This window comes from Microcebus murinus, chromosome 6 (genome assembly GCF_040939455.1).
Source record: "Microcebus murinus isolate Inina chromosome 6, M.murinus_Inina_mat1.0, whole genome shotgun sequence".
In the NCBI taxonomy this organism is placed as follows: Eukaryota; Metazoa; Chordata; class Mammalia; order Primates; family Cheirogaleidae; genus Microcebus; species Microcebus murinus.
In genome coordinates, this window is record NC_134109.1 from 58,127,219 (window position 1) to 58,146,136 (window position 18,918).

General features: G+C 39.8%; 1 protein-coding gene across 3 annotated transcripts in view; it reads left to right on the top strand.

Annotated features, from left to right (window-relative positions):
- SLC25A21 (solute carrier family 25 member 21) overlaps positions 1-17,701 on the top strand; it is a 453,133-nt gene extending 435,432 nt beyond the window's left edge. For all 3 annotated transcript variants that reach the window (XM_012767042.3, XM_012767041.2, XM_076004088.1), the window contains 3 exons: positions 12,560-12,741; positions 13,665-13,717; positions 16,818-17,701. In XM_012767042.3, the coding sequence (XP_012622496.1) occupies positions 12,560-12,741; positions 13,665-13,717; positions 16,818-16,879 (297 nt within the window). In that variant the 3' untranslated portion in view covers positions 16,880-17,701. The remainder of the gene's footprint in view (positions 1-12,559; positions 12,742-13,664; positions 13,718-16,817) is intronic.
- Positions 17,702-18,918: the final 1,217 nt, after the last annotated feature.

Here is an 18,918-nt window from a genome sequence, read left to right on the forward strand (position 1 = left end):
TACATGGCTGCAATAGAGGAAAGATTGCTTTGGACATTAACTGACCATGGCTTCCATTTAATAGCGGCACTCATTACATCTTGCAGTAAATGGAACGGAATGGCAGTATAACGAATTATCCCTTGTCCCCAGAAAGAGGCCATCACTTCTCAAAGTAAAGCCCACTAGAAACAGATATTGATTAACTTCATTGCTAACATCTTTTTCAAATATCCATGGGACTAAGCTTTAATTGCAAAAACAATTTATTTCATTCCCATTCCAAGTTGGAGATGTTCAGCCATACTATTTGTGAGGTTGACACACAAATAATATAAGATTAAAATAGTACATGTCTTTAATAATTTTGTATACTAGTTCCATATTTACTTTTCATATGTTTCCATAAATAAAATAACAGTAGAAACAGCTGTCTCAAGCTAATGACTGTCAACAGTATTAAACGGTGCTTCAGTTTGCATCCTAATTAAGGATGTTTGCAGGTTATTTTGCCAAAAACAATAGACCTTTGTGTTGAATTCTGCCATGATATAAATTACATGTGTGGGTTAGAAATATTTTAAGAGAGAACAATTTTTCTTACTTAGTAAACCATTTAGACCTGTCCCTGTGGTCATTTCACTACAGACAGCATTAAGTCAAACATATTTTTTTCCTAAGGTAAATTCTGTATAAAGTCTGAAGGTGGTGCCAGACACACTTCAGTTTATCAGAGAAATGTGGAAATGTGTTAGTTTCATGATTGAGAGCTATATCATCCCCTAAGGTGTGCACTGAGCTGAATGAAAAATGCACCTTCAGGTTCAAGGGGGAGAACTCAGACAGAGCTGTGTGTATTTTGAAATGAAGAATCTCAATAGAATTAGATCATAGTAGGATTTAATTTATGACCATTTGTTTTTCTGATTCTCTCTTACTCGATCATTAGTCTTCCCAATCATCCGGTAATGGGAAGGGCAAGAGCATTAAAGTTTCATTAAGAATAACTCTCCTTTCTCGTAACCACAGGGGGGAAAGTACAAGTATATATTATCTATGAAATTCCAGGATATGTGACAAGATGCTGTGGTAAAAGAGGTGCCTTTCATTGACAGTTTGCACAGACCCCCTGGGGGGTGGGTATGGTGTTGGGCGAGGTGGCACAGGGGGAGGACAGAGAGAAGGGGTCATGGGTTCAGACACTGTTTCTTAAATAAACTTCAGGCCACAATTTTCCAGGCAGGTACTACCCAAGTGGGTAGAAATGAGGTACAAGTAGCTTTGGATTCTCAATGGCTCCATTCTAGTCCTGCATTCCAAAAGTATTCATGGTAGAGTTGCCTTGTGCCATGTACCATCTTGGGAAGCATCAGCACTGCTCCTGTCTTAGTGGGGTTTACAGTCTAACAGAGGGGATAAACAACACAGAAATCATTACCCGGGTAACTCAATCATTGCAATTGTGTTAAGTGCCATGACAGATAACTGGCAATCTGTGAGAATTTATAACCAAGAACCCTAATGTAGACCCATGGTGTAGATGTAGGAAAGACCTTCTTTCCAAAATGATGTTTAGCCTGGGGCTAAAGGGTGAGGATAAGCCAGGCCACGGTTAAGAGGATGAACAAAACCAGACAGAGAGAACAGGCCGTGTGACTGTCCTGAAACAGAAAAAGACTTGGGGACCTGGGAGAAGTTGAAGAGTGAGTGTTGCTGGTACATGGAGAACTAGTAGGGAAGGAGAAAGTAAAGGCTGCAGAGTTTAGCTGGGCCAGAATGTTTTAGGCTCATAAATATGAAGGCAGTTTACTCCTCTTAAATGATTTAACTGAGGGGGTATGTTGAACAAACTTATTACATAAGTGAAACTAAATGGAAAATATTTTCATGCATAAAAGTTCAGAATTAGAATCTTATGAAGTAAACTTGGTTCAAAGACTTCTTGATAATCTGCCTACCTCCATATTGAAGCATGTGTGCCCTTGCCCTGATTTCTCAACCTTTAGAATTTTGTTTTGGGAACCTGGTTTGTTAGTTTTCCTTGGGGTCAGTGCCTTTATTGAGGCCAGCAACAGAGACAGCATGTCAAAACAGAAAAATCCTACTGGTTTCCCAAGGAAATATATTTAATATAAGTTCTCTCCTGAATTTTGTATGATAACACTCAGCAACATAATCAACTCCCAGAAGGTATTACCTAGCCATGTACGTATGTAAGTATATGTAATTATATGTAGTATGTAATATATGAAATATATACAGTACCTGAAATAATTGAGTGATAACTGTTATGCTTAAACCATAACTCATTTTGACATTCTATATATTTTATAATTTGAGATGAGTGGGTAAGATCTGTAAAATTATTTTACATTTCACAATACTTTAAAGAACAGATAGCTTAGAGGAAAAAAAGGAATTTTCATGGCTATTTTCTGAATGGCTACATTTAGATGTGGAGCTTTTAACAGGACTTTGATTTCATTCCAAAGCCCAGAGCCCTGCAAGGATAGGATCTTGGGAATACTCCACATTCCTTAAAGAATGCTTATCAATTAAACCATCTCATTTTAGTTAGTGACCTTCTGTGGAGTGAGGAGCTAGCATTTCCCTAAATTGTCTCACATGAAGAGAAAACAAACACTGCAGTAGATTCCTCTGATAACCGTGAAGTAGAAACAACTGTATTTTTTAATTAAGCTTCAATAGCAGATATTTTCACTGGGGACAAAACAGTAGGATACCATGACATCAGGGGAAAACATGCTTTTGTCCAAGTTTATGAACAAAACAACAAAAGAGAACCAAGATTAGAAAGAATGAAAGGTATATACTGAGAGCTAACCCTACTCCTAGCTGACTTGGATCCATTAAAACTAACAATATCTTAAATGCAAATTTCCTCCTTAAAAAAAAAAAAAAAACAGTTCCCTCTCACTCAAGCTGCCTCCTCATTCAGTTACCAGGAGGCAACTGCGATTTCAACACACCACATCATTTTCATGACCACCATGGCAGCTGTGGGGAAGGCAATGACGCGCCGCTGTTATTTGCCTTGCGGTTGCTACCAGGTGCTTAACCTGTGTGTGTATGCACCTCCTTTGTAATTTGCTTCTGAAACCTCAGTTCTATATTATGTCTTTATAAAGGAGAGCTAAACATTTATGAAACACCTATGATGTGCCAGGCTCAGTACATACATACATAAGATGCAGGTGACATGGCACAGCCCTTTTCTTTCAGAGAAGTTTTGAAGAAGTCTTCACGAAGAGTGCTAGAGCCTGGTGCCCAGCTCCACTAACTCCTAGAGAAAATTTGAACCTAGGCAATCTGACGCCAAAACTTAAACTCTTAATCGTTATACTATATCTACTTCCTCAGATATGTGGACACTCGAACCTTTGAGTCTTTTCTTCTTTAGAATATTTACACAGTTCTCATCTACTTTCCCAAGGATATGGTTTCTGGTCTTCTGAGTGGTCTGTCTCTCCCACTATAGGTGCATCACATATGTCAATATCAGAGCTAAACACAAGGCTACAGTCTTGCGTAGATCAAATTCATTGTCTGCTAAGATCAACCCTTCCTGTGATACGAGCACACATCTTTCTTAGTGCAACCAAAGACTGGACAGAGATGGGTTCTTGGGGACTTCATAGGGGTAAGGGGATGGAAAGAAAGGGAGGGAAAATGTAGGCTGCTTTTACACCAAGATGTTGGCGTGTATAAATCTTTATGGGTGATTAAAATCCCCAGATTTCATGAACTGCAATCAAGTCTCCCTCATCTTAAACTTGTGCAGTTGCCTAAATTCAGAATTTTATGCTCACTGTGCTTACATTTAATCTTATGGGGTTCAGTCCAGTGCTAAAGCCTGTGATGATCACTTTATTGTTGAGTCTTGCATCTGTCATCCTAGTTTCCCCTCCAAGCCTGTATCATGAGCAAATGCAATGAGCGAGCCTTCCGTATCTTCACCCAGGTTCCTCAGGCCCCTCCTCAGCCTGCCATATGGACATATCCTGCACAGAAGAACCATTTTATTTAGTCAGATGAGACTCCCTCCAGCTACACGCCCCCCATCCTCCATTGGTGTCTTGTTAATTAGGATAACATGGGAGACTTTTTCAAGCAGTTATCTGAAATCAAGCTATATTTTAAAAAGTGAAATTTTCACAAATTTATTACTAGAGTGGATTTTCTGCAGTTTCTTCATTTGGGGATGTATCACCAACTTCCTGTTTATACTGCCTCTTGTTTGCAGCCTTGAGGCAGGCTGGCATCAAAACCACTCCTTCAGCTGTCGATAGCAATATGCTACAAAGGGCATGGAATAAATTATAGAGTTGAGTCCTGCAAAAAATATACTCTTGTGGGCCGGGTGCAGTGGCTCACGCCTGTAATCCTAGCACTCTGGGAGGCCGAGGCGGTTGGATTGCTGAAGTTCAGGAGTTCGAAACCAGCCTGAGCAAGAGTGAGACCCCGTCTCTACTATAAATAGAAAGAAGTTAATTGGCCAACTAATATATATAGAAAAAATTAGCCGGGCATGGTGGCACAAGCCTGTAGTCCCAGCTACTCGGGAGGCTGAGGCAGGAGGACTGCTTGAGCCCAGGAGTTTGAGGTTGCAGTGAGCTAGGCTGACGCCACGGCACTCACTCTAGCCTGGGCAACAAAGCGAGAGTCTGTCTCAAAAAAAAAAAAAAAGAAATACCTTTGTGATACCCCCCCACCCAAATCATGTGACTCCTCATAGGACCACCTTATTCGGTGTGGTGCCAGGTGAAATTAAAGGGTATCTTAACTCCAGGGAGCAAAGGAAGTGTGATTTGGGCTGATATGAGGTGAGAAGATTCTAAGTCTAGGTTTTAATGCTGAGTTCCCCTAAATGAACAGCCCCGTTGCTCCCCTGTGCTCAACCTTGCCTTCTGTGAAGGAACAGCCTGTCTGTCCTGTGTCCTCACCACCCCTACCCCTCACTAGCCAACGAATTCTTCTCCCCCATCTTCCTTAACTCCCTCCTTCTGGCACATCTCTGCATGGAATGTCTTCTTAATGATGCCAGACCCTAATCACAAAGGCCTGCGAGATGGGCCGTGGTTCTCTGTTTATCAAGCTAGCAGCCAGCTGGCCAGGGAAGGTAAAGGGGAGGCATATGCCTCTTTTGGTCAAGATATTTTGCCTTTGTGCATATTAACTCTTCAAGTGCCATTGCCTTAAATTACTGATGCTGTCTTCAGCTGTTGGCTATATAGTTCAGATTAGATGGTTAAATTAGTTACAAATATGTATTGTGTTGATTAATTGTTTTGAGTCATATGATCACATTTCTGACGATTTGGTGCCGTTTGTTGAATTGTTAGAGGTTGTGGGATGTCACAGCCGCCAACATCTTGGGATCACTTATTAGTGTCTCTTGTTAAGTCACGAAGGATCTATAAATAATATGTTCTGATCTCCCTGAAGAAGTACTGGTAAACACATCTCCTCAGCTCTGCACTCATGCAAAGATCAAAATGTGATGGAAACAGCCCAAAATTGCTATTAGGAAAACCTGGTGTTAATTCCCAATTCTAGTAGTTACTAGTTAGCCTTGTGTCTTTGGTAAGTTATGCCTTCTCTCTGTTTCAGCTTTCTCATTTGTGAAATGAAATATTAACTTCAACCTTAAAATGTTTGCAAGAGAATTAAACAACTTTTTAAAGACCTATGAATATTGTATTTCACATTGCTAACACAGAATAAGGTCAATACATGCAATATTCATTAATATTTCAGGCTACTCAGCCCCAGTTATGTCACATGTTTTATGAGAAAAATCAGAAAATATTTACAGAAAAAGATCCATAGATGGGGAAATAAAAGTACTACTTACAAATAAATATTTAAAAGAAACTATGTTCTATAAACATACTGAATAAAAGGCTATTTTACTAACAGTTGAATTATGCCCTGACGAATTGAGAATGGTGACAGTTGTTTGCTCTTGCAATTTAGCAATGGATTGGAGTAAAATAGTTTAGGCTGATGGGTGATGAACATCAATAAGGTACAAGGGAAATTTCCTTATTGGTGACAGTTGGAGCAAATTACGGAAGTAAGTTGGAAATTTTTAACAACGAAATAGATTTTTCATCAATATCTATATCCATTTACATCATTCGGGTATGATACATCCTAAATATTTGACTTAGGCTAGGTGACATTCTGAGTTCATTCCTAGTCTTGTGATTCTGGGATTTTATTTTCTACTACGTAAGTCTTCCCTTGTACTGGATCATCTCTTGGATGTTGAATAAGGGTACAGTCCTCAGGAGCAAGTGTATGTGTCTTAAAAACTGGTTGATATGTGACAGTCTCAGAGCTTCTCAATACTTTGGCTTATTCACTTGTAAATACTAGAACCTTAGCTCTCTTTTGTAAGGTAGGAAATGTCTGTAAGCCTCAGGTACCTCATCTGCTCAGGGGTGTTGTGAGGCTTAAATACACAAAGTGCGTAACCCCAGTGCCTGACATATAGTGAGTGTCTTCTCATTATCATCATCTTCTTCCTGCAGTTTTTAAAATAAACTGATCGGAAAAGGCAAAATGACACTTGCAGTAATGACATGTCTTCTGCTGATTCCCTAAACAGCCAACGAGTGACTAAATTTTCAAGAGGCAGATGCTGGATTCTATCTCGCAGGACTTAGAGAGTGAAATCCCAGGAGTTCCCTCTCCCTACCGTGTGTTTGCCCTGCATTTTGTCCACACTCCCACTTCAGTGCTGATCACATTGTTTTGGAATGGTTGAGCAGATGCCCACTGCCAACCCCCTGTCTGGACAATTTACCTTCATACCCAACTCTAGCACCCAGGTAGGACCAGACATATATAGGCACCCAGTGAATGTTGGTTGGTTGGATACACAGCAAATGAACAATGGATGAGAAGCCGTATGACATAATGGTTAAGAGCATAGGGTTGGGAGTCAGAAGAACCTGGGGTCAAAGCCAGGCTCCATCTCTTACAAGCAGTGTGATCTTGGACACCTTATCTGTAAAATGATGTTATATATATAACCAATAGGGTTTGTTATATAATATATATGTTTTGTATATATTTTTTGCTTATAACATTGTGCCTGGCAATAAGTAACTGTTATTAATAATAGCATTATTTCTCATGATAGTTACAAAAAATAATACAAAGATGATAGCATGTGTAGTATTTTATTGTTGCTATTTCTTTTGCTATAAATTTTATTCTTATTGTTATGGTTATTGGCATAAATGCTGGGGTGATTCACTGATAGCCAGTACAGATTCCCCTGTTCAAACTGTGTGTTATTAGATATCACTCCAACCAGGCTACCTCACCTATGTGCCTTCTCACTTTGGACTGGAACTGAGGGGAGGAAAGGTAGAACAGAGTTAATAGCATTGCCTTCGGTTCTTCAGCCTTAAAGAAACAACCCCCTTTCTCCCAAAGAAAGCTTTAAAATGTTTCCCAGCACACCCAGAGCCTCTTAGGGCCCAGCCTGAGATGAATCTAAGAGCATCAATTATCCAGTCCAAGGAGCCAAAGAGGGAGAGCCATAAACTTCAGTTAAACAGTAGTTCTGACTTGATCACTTACCAGATTAACTTGGAGCACTTGTTTAAATAAACTGCTATTGCTGGGCTATTCAGTAGGTCTGGGGTAGAACCTCAATTTTGATTTCTAATAAGTCCCCACGTGGCACTGATGATGGTGGCCCAGAAACCACACTTTGAGAACCACTGAGCTCATAGATACGGTATGAGTGACCGGACTGCACAGCGGGATAGCGTGTGGAAATCTTTTCACTTAGGTGAATTGCCTGACAACCCCTGTGAAAATCAGGGCTTCCTGTTTTCAGCCCCAGTTTTTCCCAAACCTGCACTGCCCTTTCCTGACTTTATAAACTTATTGGTAGGGAAAATGGTCTCATGAAATTGTTTTTAAACTTTTACAAGCCTGATAAAATCTATAGACATTCTCCCCAGAAAAGCTCATCTCCACACACACAGGAGCATTGCTTGTAACTCCAGGAGGTTCTTGGATACCTCCCCCACCAGCCCACCTGCTGACTCTTAGGAGTATCAGAAGAAAACCTGTGCCTTGAGGCCAAGTCTTGAGTTCACTTGGATGCAGCAAAAATTCCCTTCTTATACTGAACCTTGCAGTTAACTCGTTTGTAAAACAGGAATAATAATAATAGTTTTTACCTCAAAGGTTATGAAGATTAACCGATTAAATGCATAGAAATTTGCACTCAGCAGTATCTGGCACAAAATATGTACTTAAGTGTTTGATGTCATTAAACTCGTTACCTCTTCCTTGAGCTGGGAAAGGGATGTTGCTGACCCGGAGTGAGGTGCTTGTGGGAAGGGAGGTTGGGGAGGTTGGGCCCTGGGCTGTGGGGGCGGGGCGATGGAGCTGAAGGCAGCAGAGCGCTGTCCTGGATACTGCCTGGGTGCTGCTCCGGGGCTTCCACAGGCAACCGCAGAATTAACAGGGCTGTGGGTGGAGGCTACTGCCCCACCTCGCCTCTGCTCCTGAGCCAGGCCAGCCCTGCCCAACGTGAAACCAACTTTCAAGCTACGAGTACCTTGGCCTCAGCGTGGCCACTGGTCCTCTCCACCTCCCTGCCCCCTTGTTCCCCTCAAAAGCTCACATGGGTTCAGTGGAACAAGTTCCTATATTGCTTATTTTCCCTCCTGCCCCAGGTGGGGCTCCCGGCACCTTCTCTCCATGTGGACTCCACACATGGTGTCCCCTGCCCCCAATCTTTTCCGAGATTAGGCCTTTTCCTCCAGGACTTCCATTTTGATTATCAAGATCCTAATCTGAAACCCAAAACAGTACCTATTACCTTTTTCTCTCTTTGTAATCCTGCTGTAACAATCCTCATTCTTTTTGAGGCAAGTGGATGGCTCTGTCTACTAAGGAAAAGGTCGGTAAGTGTAGGAGCAAAGAGCCCAAAGAGTAATATTTCAAGACTTTATGTCAATTGCAATTTTTTGTTTGTTTGTTTTGCTAAAATCTTGTCACAGGCTGTTGTATTGCCCTGTTCTTTGCAAGCCACTAAGCAATGGGGTCTGGCAAGCCTAGGTCTGGTTCTGTGACCAGAGAGTCTCAATTCATCCACCATGAAATACTCTACCTTCCAAATGCCCATGCCTTGTCATGTCCCCACAGTAATGCCTCCTGATAGAGAGAAATGTGAAATTATAATAAGGGTTCATTTCCTAGCTAGAAGACACTGAGTCTTGAGAAAGGGTGCTTAAAGATTAAACTTGATCCTTATTGTTATTACAAAAATAAATAAGTATATACATTGATAGGCCAATCAACAAATATTTTTACTTAGCAACTACTATGTACACTACAAAACAGACAAAACAAAGAGGAGTAACATATGCTCTTGTGCTGTGCAGGCTCATAGTCCCACAGGGAAAATAGATATTAATACATGCAAAAATAAACCAACCATTAAGTGAGTCACAGTAAGGGTGATGACTGTGGTTCACACAGTGTCTCTAGGAGTAGAGGAGAGGAGAAATCAATTTCGACAAGAGGATCCATAAAAGTTTCCCGGGTGGGTGGGATTTAAGCTGAGCCTTAAAGGGGAGTGAGATTGCTCTAGCTGAACGTGATGGAGAAAGACATTCTAGGTTGCAGGAGTAGCATGAAGACAGGCATGGAGTTGGGAAAGTGCTTGGTATATTTAAATACTTACGAATTAAACCAGTGTGACTATAGTATGGATTGGGGGCTGGTGTGTAGCCACAGTTAGAAAGATAAGTTGGAAGCATATTGTGGGAGAGAAACCAGAGGCCAAGTGAGTTGCTTTGTCTTTACTCTCTATGCATCCGGGAGGTATTGAGGGCCTTTGAGTAGGGAGATCCCAGAAGCAGATCTATTTTTATAAAAAGAGTTGCCACCCTGGTGCCATCTGTGCCACTGTGAAGACTAGACCACAGAAGTCATGAAGGAAGCCATACCTGGTAATGGTAATGGAACTTGAACGAAAGCCAATGAGGTGGGGAGGCATTTGAGAGGAGAGGCTGCGTTCAGGGGAGGCTGGTGGGCAGCATGCAGCAAAGAAAGCAGAGGCAAGCCGAGAGGGCTCTCTCGCTGGCACACCCAGGCCCAGTCTGGGATGCTGGATTAAAGCAGACTGTGGGGTCACAGGAGGAGACTGACTGTGGGCCCAGAAGCTGGGTGGTAAGGGACACCCTCCTGGCCATCTCAGCGAACTTTTTTCTTCCCTAGAGTGCCCACGAGGATAGCAACTGCCCATTTGCTTTGCTTATGTGGAACATAAAAATCACTTATTCCTAGATGCAGGTCCTCAGGCTGGTAGCTTCGGAAGCCCTGAGCTTTTAAAACAACTTTCAGGCACTTTCCAGGAGATTCTGGTCTGGGACCCTAAGGAGGGTCTGACATGGGCCCCAGGCATCCATATTTTGTAAAATTTCCAGGTGACTCTGAAGCACAGCTAGATTTGAGAACTACTATGGGGTCTTAACTATGGTGCTGGGAAATGTATAAAAACACAGTTCGACACTCACTCCTGCTAGTGAACACTATGACAACTTGGAGACCTTAGCTCTTGGTCTCTAATGCCCTCTCAAATATGATGACCGTCATTGAATGTCTTGGTTTACCCGCGGTTCCCAACTCAGACATTCAGCAGACACATCAGTTAGGTCCCCTGAACTTCTCAAGAGGACAATGTGCATACAAGTCGTCATTTTCGCTCTTGTCATTAATTGAAAAAGAGAGCTTGGCTGTGTCACATGAACACCAGGAGAGCATCCTTTTACGGGATGCTTTGCATCTTTAGAAAACAGGCTACATTATAATATTAGTCATTTTCTGCCAGGCTTGTACTTACAACACTTTTCCTTCTATTATGGCTTTTATTTCCCAGACAAATGATGCGGTACAGAGGGAAGGTAGGTGTGAGAACCTTCCTTTCTGCACACTGGGCTCTGTGTGACTCATCCGAGGTGAGGTGACCAGAGCGGGTCCTGAACCGCCTTCCTCCGGGCTCCAGTGCTGCCTCTGTGCCATAGTGGAGAAGAGTAACGTAAAGGCATTTTTCTCTCCTTGTAAAAGAGGGAAAAATGGGGGGAGAGGGAATTATTTAAACACACCTCGCTCATACTGCAATCACGGCATTGTTTTTCCTGTTGAAACACCCTGTTGGTTTTTAAATCCCTTTAAACCTCCCCGGCACCTGTATGGCCCAGATCCAAGAATTATTACCGAACCCCTCGCTTTTTATATTTAGCCACATAGGAGTTTTTGTGATGGTAACTCCTGGCTCTTGGTTTAGTTGAAAATTTCAGAGCTTTCAGAATTTTTTCTACTTTCATAGAAGCTGGAAGCATGCAATGCTCAGACTTTAATTTCTTTTAGCTTAAGCAGGGCATGCTTCCCTGCCCTGAGTTCTGCTGGGTAAAATAGTATCATGGGTGGCTAGACCTGGTGTTGTTCCTCTGGGATGATGCTCTGAACTGCTGGCCAAAAGAGAGGGCAGGGAAAGGATGGGGTGGGAGTCGGCGTCAGCAGCTTATGATATGGGATATGACTTCTCTTCAGAGAACCGAGCGCTGAAAACACAGAACTGAGACAGAAAACATAATGAGAGCGCCCCAGCAAATTCATTATAACAAAGCATAATGTGAGCTCACTGGGCACAGAAATAGGCTGAAGGAAAGCGACTCCCACATAAGACCTAATTAAATACTTTGATGTCAGAAAGCAGAGCAGGGATGGGTGGAAAATCAAATCAGACCAATGTGAAGGGCCTAAATTCATATGGAAAGGAGAAATATTTCTCTCTTGCTTACTCTCTCTCACTCTCTCCCCTTTTCTTCCTTTACCACGGAGGAAGAATAAGATTCAGAAACAATGGGTTGTAAATTCTTTAGCCAATTAGTCCAGTGACTTACTACTGTTTATAATGCACAGAATGTCACAGGCTGTTTTGCAGCCGCCCCAAGTTGGTTTGTTAATAACAGGAAGCTAGCACTTCTCAGTACAGTGGATCAGCTACACGTGAAAATAAATGCAAAAAACCTGGAGGGGAATAGCAGCAGACCAAGAGTAGCCTTGATTTAATTTAACATTTGGGGGTCCACACACAAATGAGCATTTTAGTAGGCTTCATGGTGGAAGTTGCTGTCATTTGTAAAATATTCTGGCCAATTAGCTAATAGTGTGCTTGGATTTCTCCTGTTTTGATACAGTAATACTAAGTACATTGTGAAGCCCAATTATACAAATCATCCCCATATGCCATACCAGTCTTTCTTTATGAACTGTGTTTATAAATCCTGTGTGAGGAAATGTGTACTTCAGCAATTTAGACCATGTGTAAAAACATAGCCAATGGGATTGTCAAGAAAACAAGTTCCAGCCTAGGAAATCCTAATGTGTTCCGCTGGAATAACAGGAGGGTGCCGAGAGTGCAGTGCTCTGCTTAAATACATATTGCTTTATAGCGTTTAACCAATTTAGGGGCTTCCGCTCCCCTTTCTGTTATTTTATTCTTCTTTTCTTTTAGGATCCAAACTTGGAGTTTTTGAGAAAATTTGGGATCGGTGTTCTCTCAGGGACAATGGCCTCAGTCATTAACATCCCTTTTGATGTTGCCAAAAGTCGGATTCAAGGGCCTCAACCAGTTCCTGGAGAGATCAAGTACAGAACCTGTTTTAAAACAATGGCAACAGTCTATCAGGAAGAAGGGTAACACAATCTTATTTTAATAAATGTGCAAGTCTCGTGTATTGTTCAAACCATATTGTACTGCTATTTTCATGGGAACCAGTAAGCCCTCCTAAGTTGGGTGTGTGTCTAAGAAGCTCTGTGGAATACATAAGACAAACTTTGCAAGATAACACATTAACAAGATGTTGTCAAAATGTTCTTACACCAGCAAATCATGCTGTGAGGCATGATCATAAAATATGCTGTAGGTTTGCCTTTGAATGCTAAGATGAACTTTTTACTTGTCAGTTTGCATAATGTGCTATTGTATATTATATGTCCTGTTAATATATGGACAGGAGAATAATTGTCTTCTGACTGTAAATCGAATCAAAATGCCACCTAATTATAGTATCCTGGGAGAATTAAATCTGAGAGTTCTATAAAAATAGTTTGCCTATAAAAATTTAAAGTATATGCCTTTCTCCGAAGGTCTTTTTTTTTTTTTGTCTTACTTTCTGTCTCTTTCCCCGACCTCACTCATGTTTTAATTTCAAGTAAATAAGTAATATTTTATAATTTTGATCTAAACTGCCACATATTTCCTAATATAAAGACCGAGTTTGTGGTCTTTTAAATTCAATTACAAAAATCATTTTGTCCATATACACAGCTGTCTTGAAAGTAAGACCTGTCTTGAAAGCAAAAACCATCTCGTTGATGAAAGTCATGTTTCTGATTGGACAGGACTAGCATAGCTTGGGTAATAAAGAATTGATTAACTCTTTCCCTGCATTCCATTTGCTGCCGAGAATACTAACCCAGATACTGTCTGGTTTGAGATGTGTGCAATTTCAATTTTTTTTTTCCCTGTAAGTGCTGGGCCAGTATCTTAATAACACTGAGGTACAACTCCGTTTATTTTCAGAATAACAGTGTTGCTCTTTCCCTTCTGGTTGTAGGATTTTAGCTTTGTACAAAGGCCTGCTTCCCAAGATTATGAGACTTGGACCAGGTAATGATGTTATTTTTATTTATAATCCTGCCTTATTGTTCTAATATCTCTTCTTTTGTTATTTGTGTCTATCAGCAACACAATAAAAATTTACCACTTTATGTAAAACAGAAACCTTGAGGATATAAAGTTGTCTATGACTATTTGAGATACTGAAGGCATCCGTTAGAAATATTCCACCTTTGTTTATAAAGTATGATTTATGTCCTTGCTGGAGGCTGATGGGAACCAAAGCCCAGCTTAAGTCAATATAGGAAAGGATCCACAGCTAGCAGGGGTTTCAGTGAGCACCCAGGTGGCTTCAGCCGAAGTGGGGATTTTCACTGAGGGACCAGCCCAGCCAAATTTGTCCCTGTGCTTCCTTATTCATTCTTGCTCCTGCCTCAACTTCATTTCAAAAAAAGAAAAGGAGGACAACTTACTCCACGAGCAGCAAGGGCCACTGGTCCTCACAGTTAACCCTGGAGTGGTGACGCTGCGGCCGGCCAGCCGGGTGCTCACCTCTCCTGGCCTCTGTCAGCGTGACCGTGGAGGCTTCTGGCTCAGGGCCTCACCTCGGACGCCAGCCCACAAAAAACCGGCTGCCATTCCCACAGGGAGAGTCAGCTGCCTCTATGTAAATAGATAAGAAAATAACTGCTGCAGACTCAACCGCCAGGGCAAATAGTCTTGGATTATAAGCAACCTTGTGAATGCGTACAAAAGTATGCTCAAGACCACACAGATTTTTTTACCAGGCCGCACTCACCTACTTAGACATCCTGGTAATCTTCCCTAGAAATCTTCCCTAAAATCTTGTCCCAGTCCTCTCCTCTCTCCCTTCGCCTTTCCTCCCTTTTATCACCAACATCCTCCCTCCAACCCCACCCCGACCTCCCCACGTCACAAACACACATGCATGTTTGCCTTTAGATCTCAGCCCAAGAACCAGCATTTCTACCAACCTAAGACAGACAACAGTCTATAAATTGAAGCTAGTGAACAGTTCGCACTTTCATGTGTTTAGAAAACACTTCCACAGTTCCCAGTCCATCTATCCCGACCTTCCTAGGCCTTTAAGCATGGATTTTGTTTCATATTTGAGATTCAGACCTGCCTTCTGTTAGGCATTGGCCCGTGTGTAAAAACTAACCCAACAATAAAGAACGTGGGAAATTTTCTGCATCTCTGCCAGTATGCAGTGTTTTTCCTTCACCACACAGTAAAAACCTGCTAGTAGACCTAATATTAGAGAAAATCACAGCACCAGCTTTCTCAGAAGGGAATGGGCCTACAAAGGGTGGTGACAAGGGAGAGTTTAGCTAAAATGGTAATTGACTGGAACCTTAATCCAAAACTCTTAAATAATCTGACCCCAAGTTTTGTTAGAGGCTTGCAGATGTTTGGTTGGCTTTTTAAATGTGTTTTTTTTTTTTTTTGGGGGGGGGGTGTTCTGAGTTGCTGTCATGTTAAACTTAATGAAAAGGGTTGTTGTGAACTTACTGTCCAGGCTAAACAAAACTGTGAATAACTGGAAACCTCATTCAAGGACCTGGTCTCCTCTTCATTCCTAATGTGCAAGTCCTGGCAACTTCAAAGGAAAGAAAGGTAGAGAGAAAGGTATCTTTTGAGTTGAAGGTTACAACTTTTGAGCTAAGGGTAAGATTAAAAAGAAAAGAGAAAGAAAGAGAGAGAGACAGTAAAAAAGAAAAGTGAGTCTGAAATTTGTGTTCATTCTGAAAAAAACATCCTTTCTCATTTTTATAATAGTCTTGGCAGCTCAATGTAGCTAACAATCAGGTACTTCCCATGAATGAATCTTGAAGTCTGTGGTTTAAGCTTAAATATCCTAGGCTAAAAATTAACCCAATTCTGCATATTCTTGTCTTGCATTGTGAACAGTTGATAAGAATAAATGCAGCAATTATATACATATTAACAACCCTCTGCAGTGTGTCTCTTTTTGTTTGCCAGAGTTCCAAGACGACTACAGCCGCTGAGAGGGGCCTAATAGAGTATCTTCATGGGTTAAAAATGAAAATTACAGACAGATAATTATCTTTGGTATATGGTTACACAAACATGTGCAGCCTGTAGATTTTTTTAAAAAAAGCATGTGGCAGTGTGTTCAAAATAACTAAGATCCAAATCAAGTTCTGTTTCTTTCCATCAGAAGTCAGTCTTCTATTCATACAGCCAAGATTTCTCTAAGTTTTGTTCAGGATATCTTTCCAAATTTTGATTTTATAATATTTTTCACACAGTTGGACATGAAAAGAGATTATCCTACAGGGCATAGGACACAATGCTATTTACTGCATCAAATAGAACACAAAATGATCCACATACAAATGCTTTTCCCACTGTTTAGGTATTCAGCAGCCTCAGTGCTTGTTTTTCTGTATCATATTCTTGCTGACATGTTACATAGCAAGTCTCTGCAGCCAGTTACATAACTCTTTTCCTCCAAGACAAATGGTGGTCTCATGCCACCCATCACCCACTACCAAATTTTCAAGTTCAAATCCATATACATCTGAAGCAGTTAAAAGCAGTGAAGTTTTGCTTACAATTTCTTTTTAAGTTTTGCAGTACAGATTTTAAAAATATTCAGAATCTGTTTTTCATGTTGCAATCCAGTTTGAAAACTGTAAGAGAAAACCAGACTCATCAGTCAAGCACCATCTTAGAGATTCCCTTCACGAATGCAACTAAGACAAGGCTAACTATAGACTGAAAAAGAGAAATCCTTTGCCTACATAGGAAGAATCTGAAGGTTTCTGTTTGCAGGAAAGCCACATGCCCTTACATGACTAAATATGTCTATATTTATTTACTTTTAAAAATTAAAAATGCCTAAAAAAGAATCTGATGAGAAATGATGATGAAAGTTGCAGAAACTCATGGGGAAAAAATGTATTTGGAGACTCAAGATGGTCTTGATTTTACCCTGAGAATTTTCCATAATAGTTTTACATCTTTGTATTGGAGCTCAAGAGCTGATGACTTTGAACAGGCCCTGCCCAGTGTGGTGTGAGATACTGTGGATTCAAAAACCCAGTAAGAAAACCAGTGCTATTCCACAGGATTTGCCATGAAAACCAGCTCTTTTCTTTCCTAGGTGGTGCAGTGATGCTGCTGGTTTATGAATACACTTATTCATGGCTTCAGGAGAACTGGTGATTGCCTAGGAAGTATTTTCCTTCTTGAGATAATGGACGTTTGCTATGCAGCACCATGAAGAGGAAAGACGATGGATCAGCTAAGCTAGTCGTACAGTTATGATGGGGAAAACAGTTTGTTCAAGAACAAAACCTATTTTAATATTTTAAAACTTGTCTTTAGGCAACTTGAGATGATAGTTTGGGCCATATACAAAAAACTGTGAGAATAAAGATAATATGAAACAATGAGATATATAAACTGAATATAGAAAAGGGCATAGAAATCAGATATTATATTTCATAAAAGCAATAATAATCTTTGCCACCTGTGTTCCTCTTACAGTGCTTCACAATGAAAATTCCTTGTATTGATAATTATTTTTCCTAACAGGACTAGAAGTGCTTAAAGTAAATATTTGAAAATAAATCATTCTGTGTCCAGTTCTTTAAGAATTATTCAAAGAACGACTGGGTTAAAAAAAGTTAAGCCAAAATTTAAAGTTTTATAAGGAATTACATTCTTCCATAAATAATATTTAAAGAGCACAAAGAACACGTTTTTGAAGTACACTAAAATGGCTTTTTAAGAATGTTTAATTTTATGAGTACTATGTTAAAATGTAAATCTGTTGGTTTTCTTTAGTAATTATGCACATCTCAGCTATATTTTCCAAGATCTACTTTATATCTCACACTTTTGTTTAAATGGATATTTTTAAACACTGTTTAAAAACAGAATGTTAAAATACTATTGTTTTAAGCAGATATTTTAAACTCATGATATCCAAAGTCTTTTATTACAAATAGAAAACATAAAATTATATTAAACTATTTTCCTTCCCATAGTTTTCTTTGAAGACAAGTTTTGTTGCTGAAATATTTTCATGTTAAATTACAAATTGGAAGAATTCCTTGGGCCTGTTTGTGCCATCTATATTTGCATCCAAATACCTTTGTTCGGAATGCTTATTTGTGCCATTCTTAGGAAGAATGTGTAAAGTAAAACTGCATTTTCAGGTTATTAGTTTTAAATGACAATTTCAGGTTTAAAGTCTGCTGTCTGCAATATTAGAATATGTATGATAAAGGGAAAATGTTTCAAAATACAAGTACATTCTTACCATTTCCAAGGATTACCGTACTAACATGTACCCCCCAAATATCTCCTTTGTCTTGATACAACCAAACTTGGTTTTACATCTACATCCTGAAATGATGTTAATTCAGTAGCTAAAGTCAACAAAAATATCTGCACGTTCTGGGTGACACCTGTTATTACTGTGGGATGTTTCTACTGTTGAGCTATTTCACTATATCATTTTTGAAAATAAAAAGTAAAAGATAACATGGTAATTATTACTTTTTATTAATTTAGAGCATTTGAAGTATAAAAATAAAAGGCTTTTTGACATACGTTATATACATACATAGCCTTGTGTTGTACATCCTTTCCAACGTGTTTTTTAAAATTATATTTCAGCCTAATATCCAATAAGAGGGTCATTAAAAACAGAAAACCAAGAGAAGTAAGAATGTGTCTCTGTTGCACAACTGCATTCTATCCTTGCAGGTAATGCTCTTGCATCCTATGAGAGTACTGCCTGCATAGAGGCCATGAAATTGAACCTTTAACCTCTCCATGTCAATGAGATGGAAAAGGATTTCTGAAGAGTGCATTTGCCAATTTAAAAACACTTTTATCCTCTAAAAAACAGAGGAAATATGTTAACATTAACCAATAATAATAATCTTTAAAAATTAAACAGTCCCAACTCCATATCCTATCCCATTTTCCTTCTAGTATTTTTAAAATTGGCTTTAAATCATAATTTGCTTTGAATAGCAGATTGTATCTGTTGTCTTTTTAAAATTATTCCATGTGAATTCACTGTTGTTAAGAAAAGACCTAGGGGGAAAAAAGAAAAAGGAAGACAACTTTGATACCATTAATATTAGAGTTTTAAAAACATAAGAACCAGAAAAAAATATAAATAGCATAACAAGAGATTTCTTAATTTAGACAAAGAAAATAATACTTAGTTGCATTTCCATATAAAC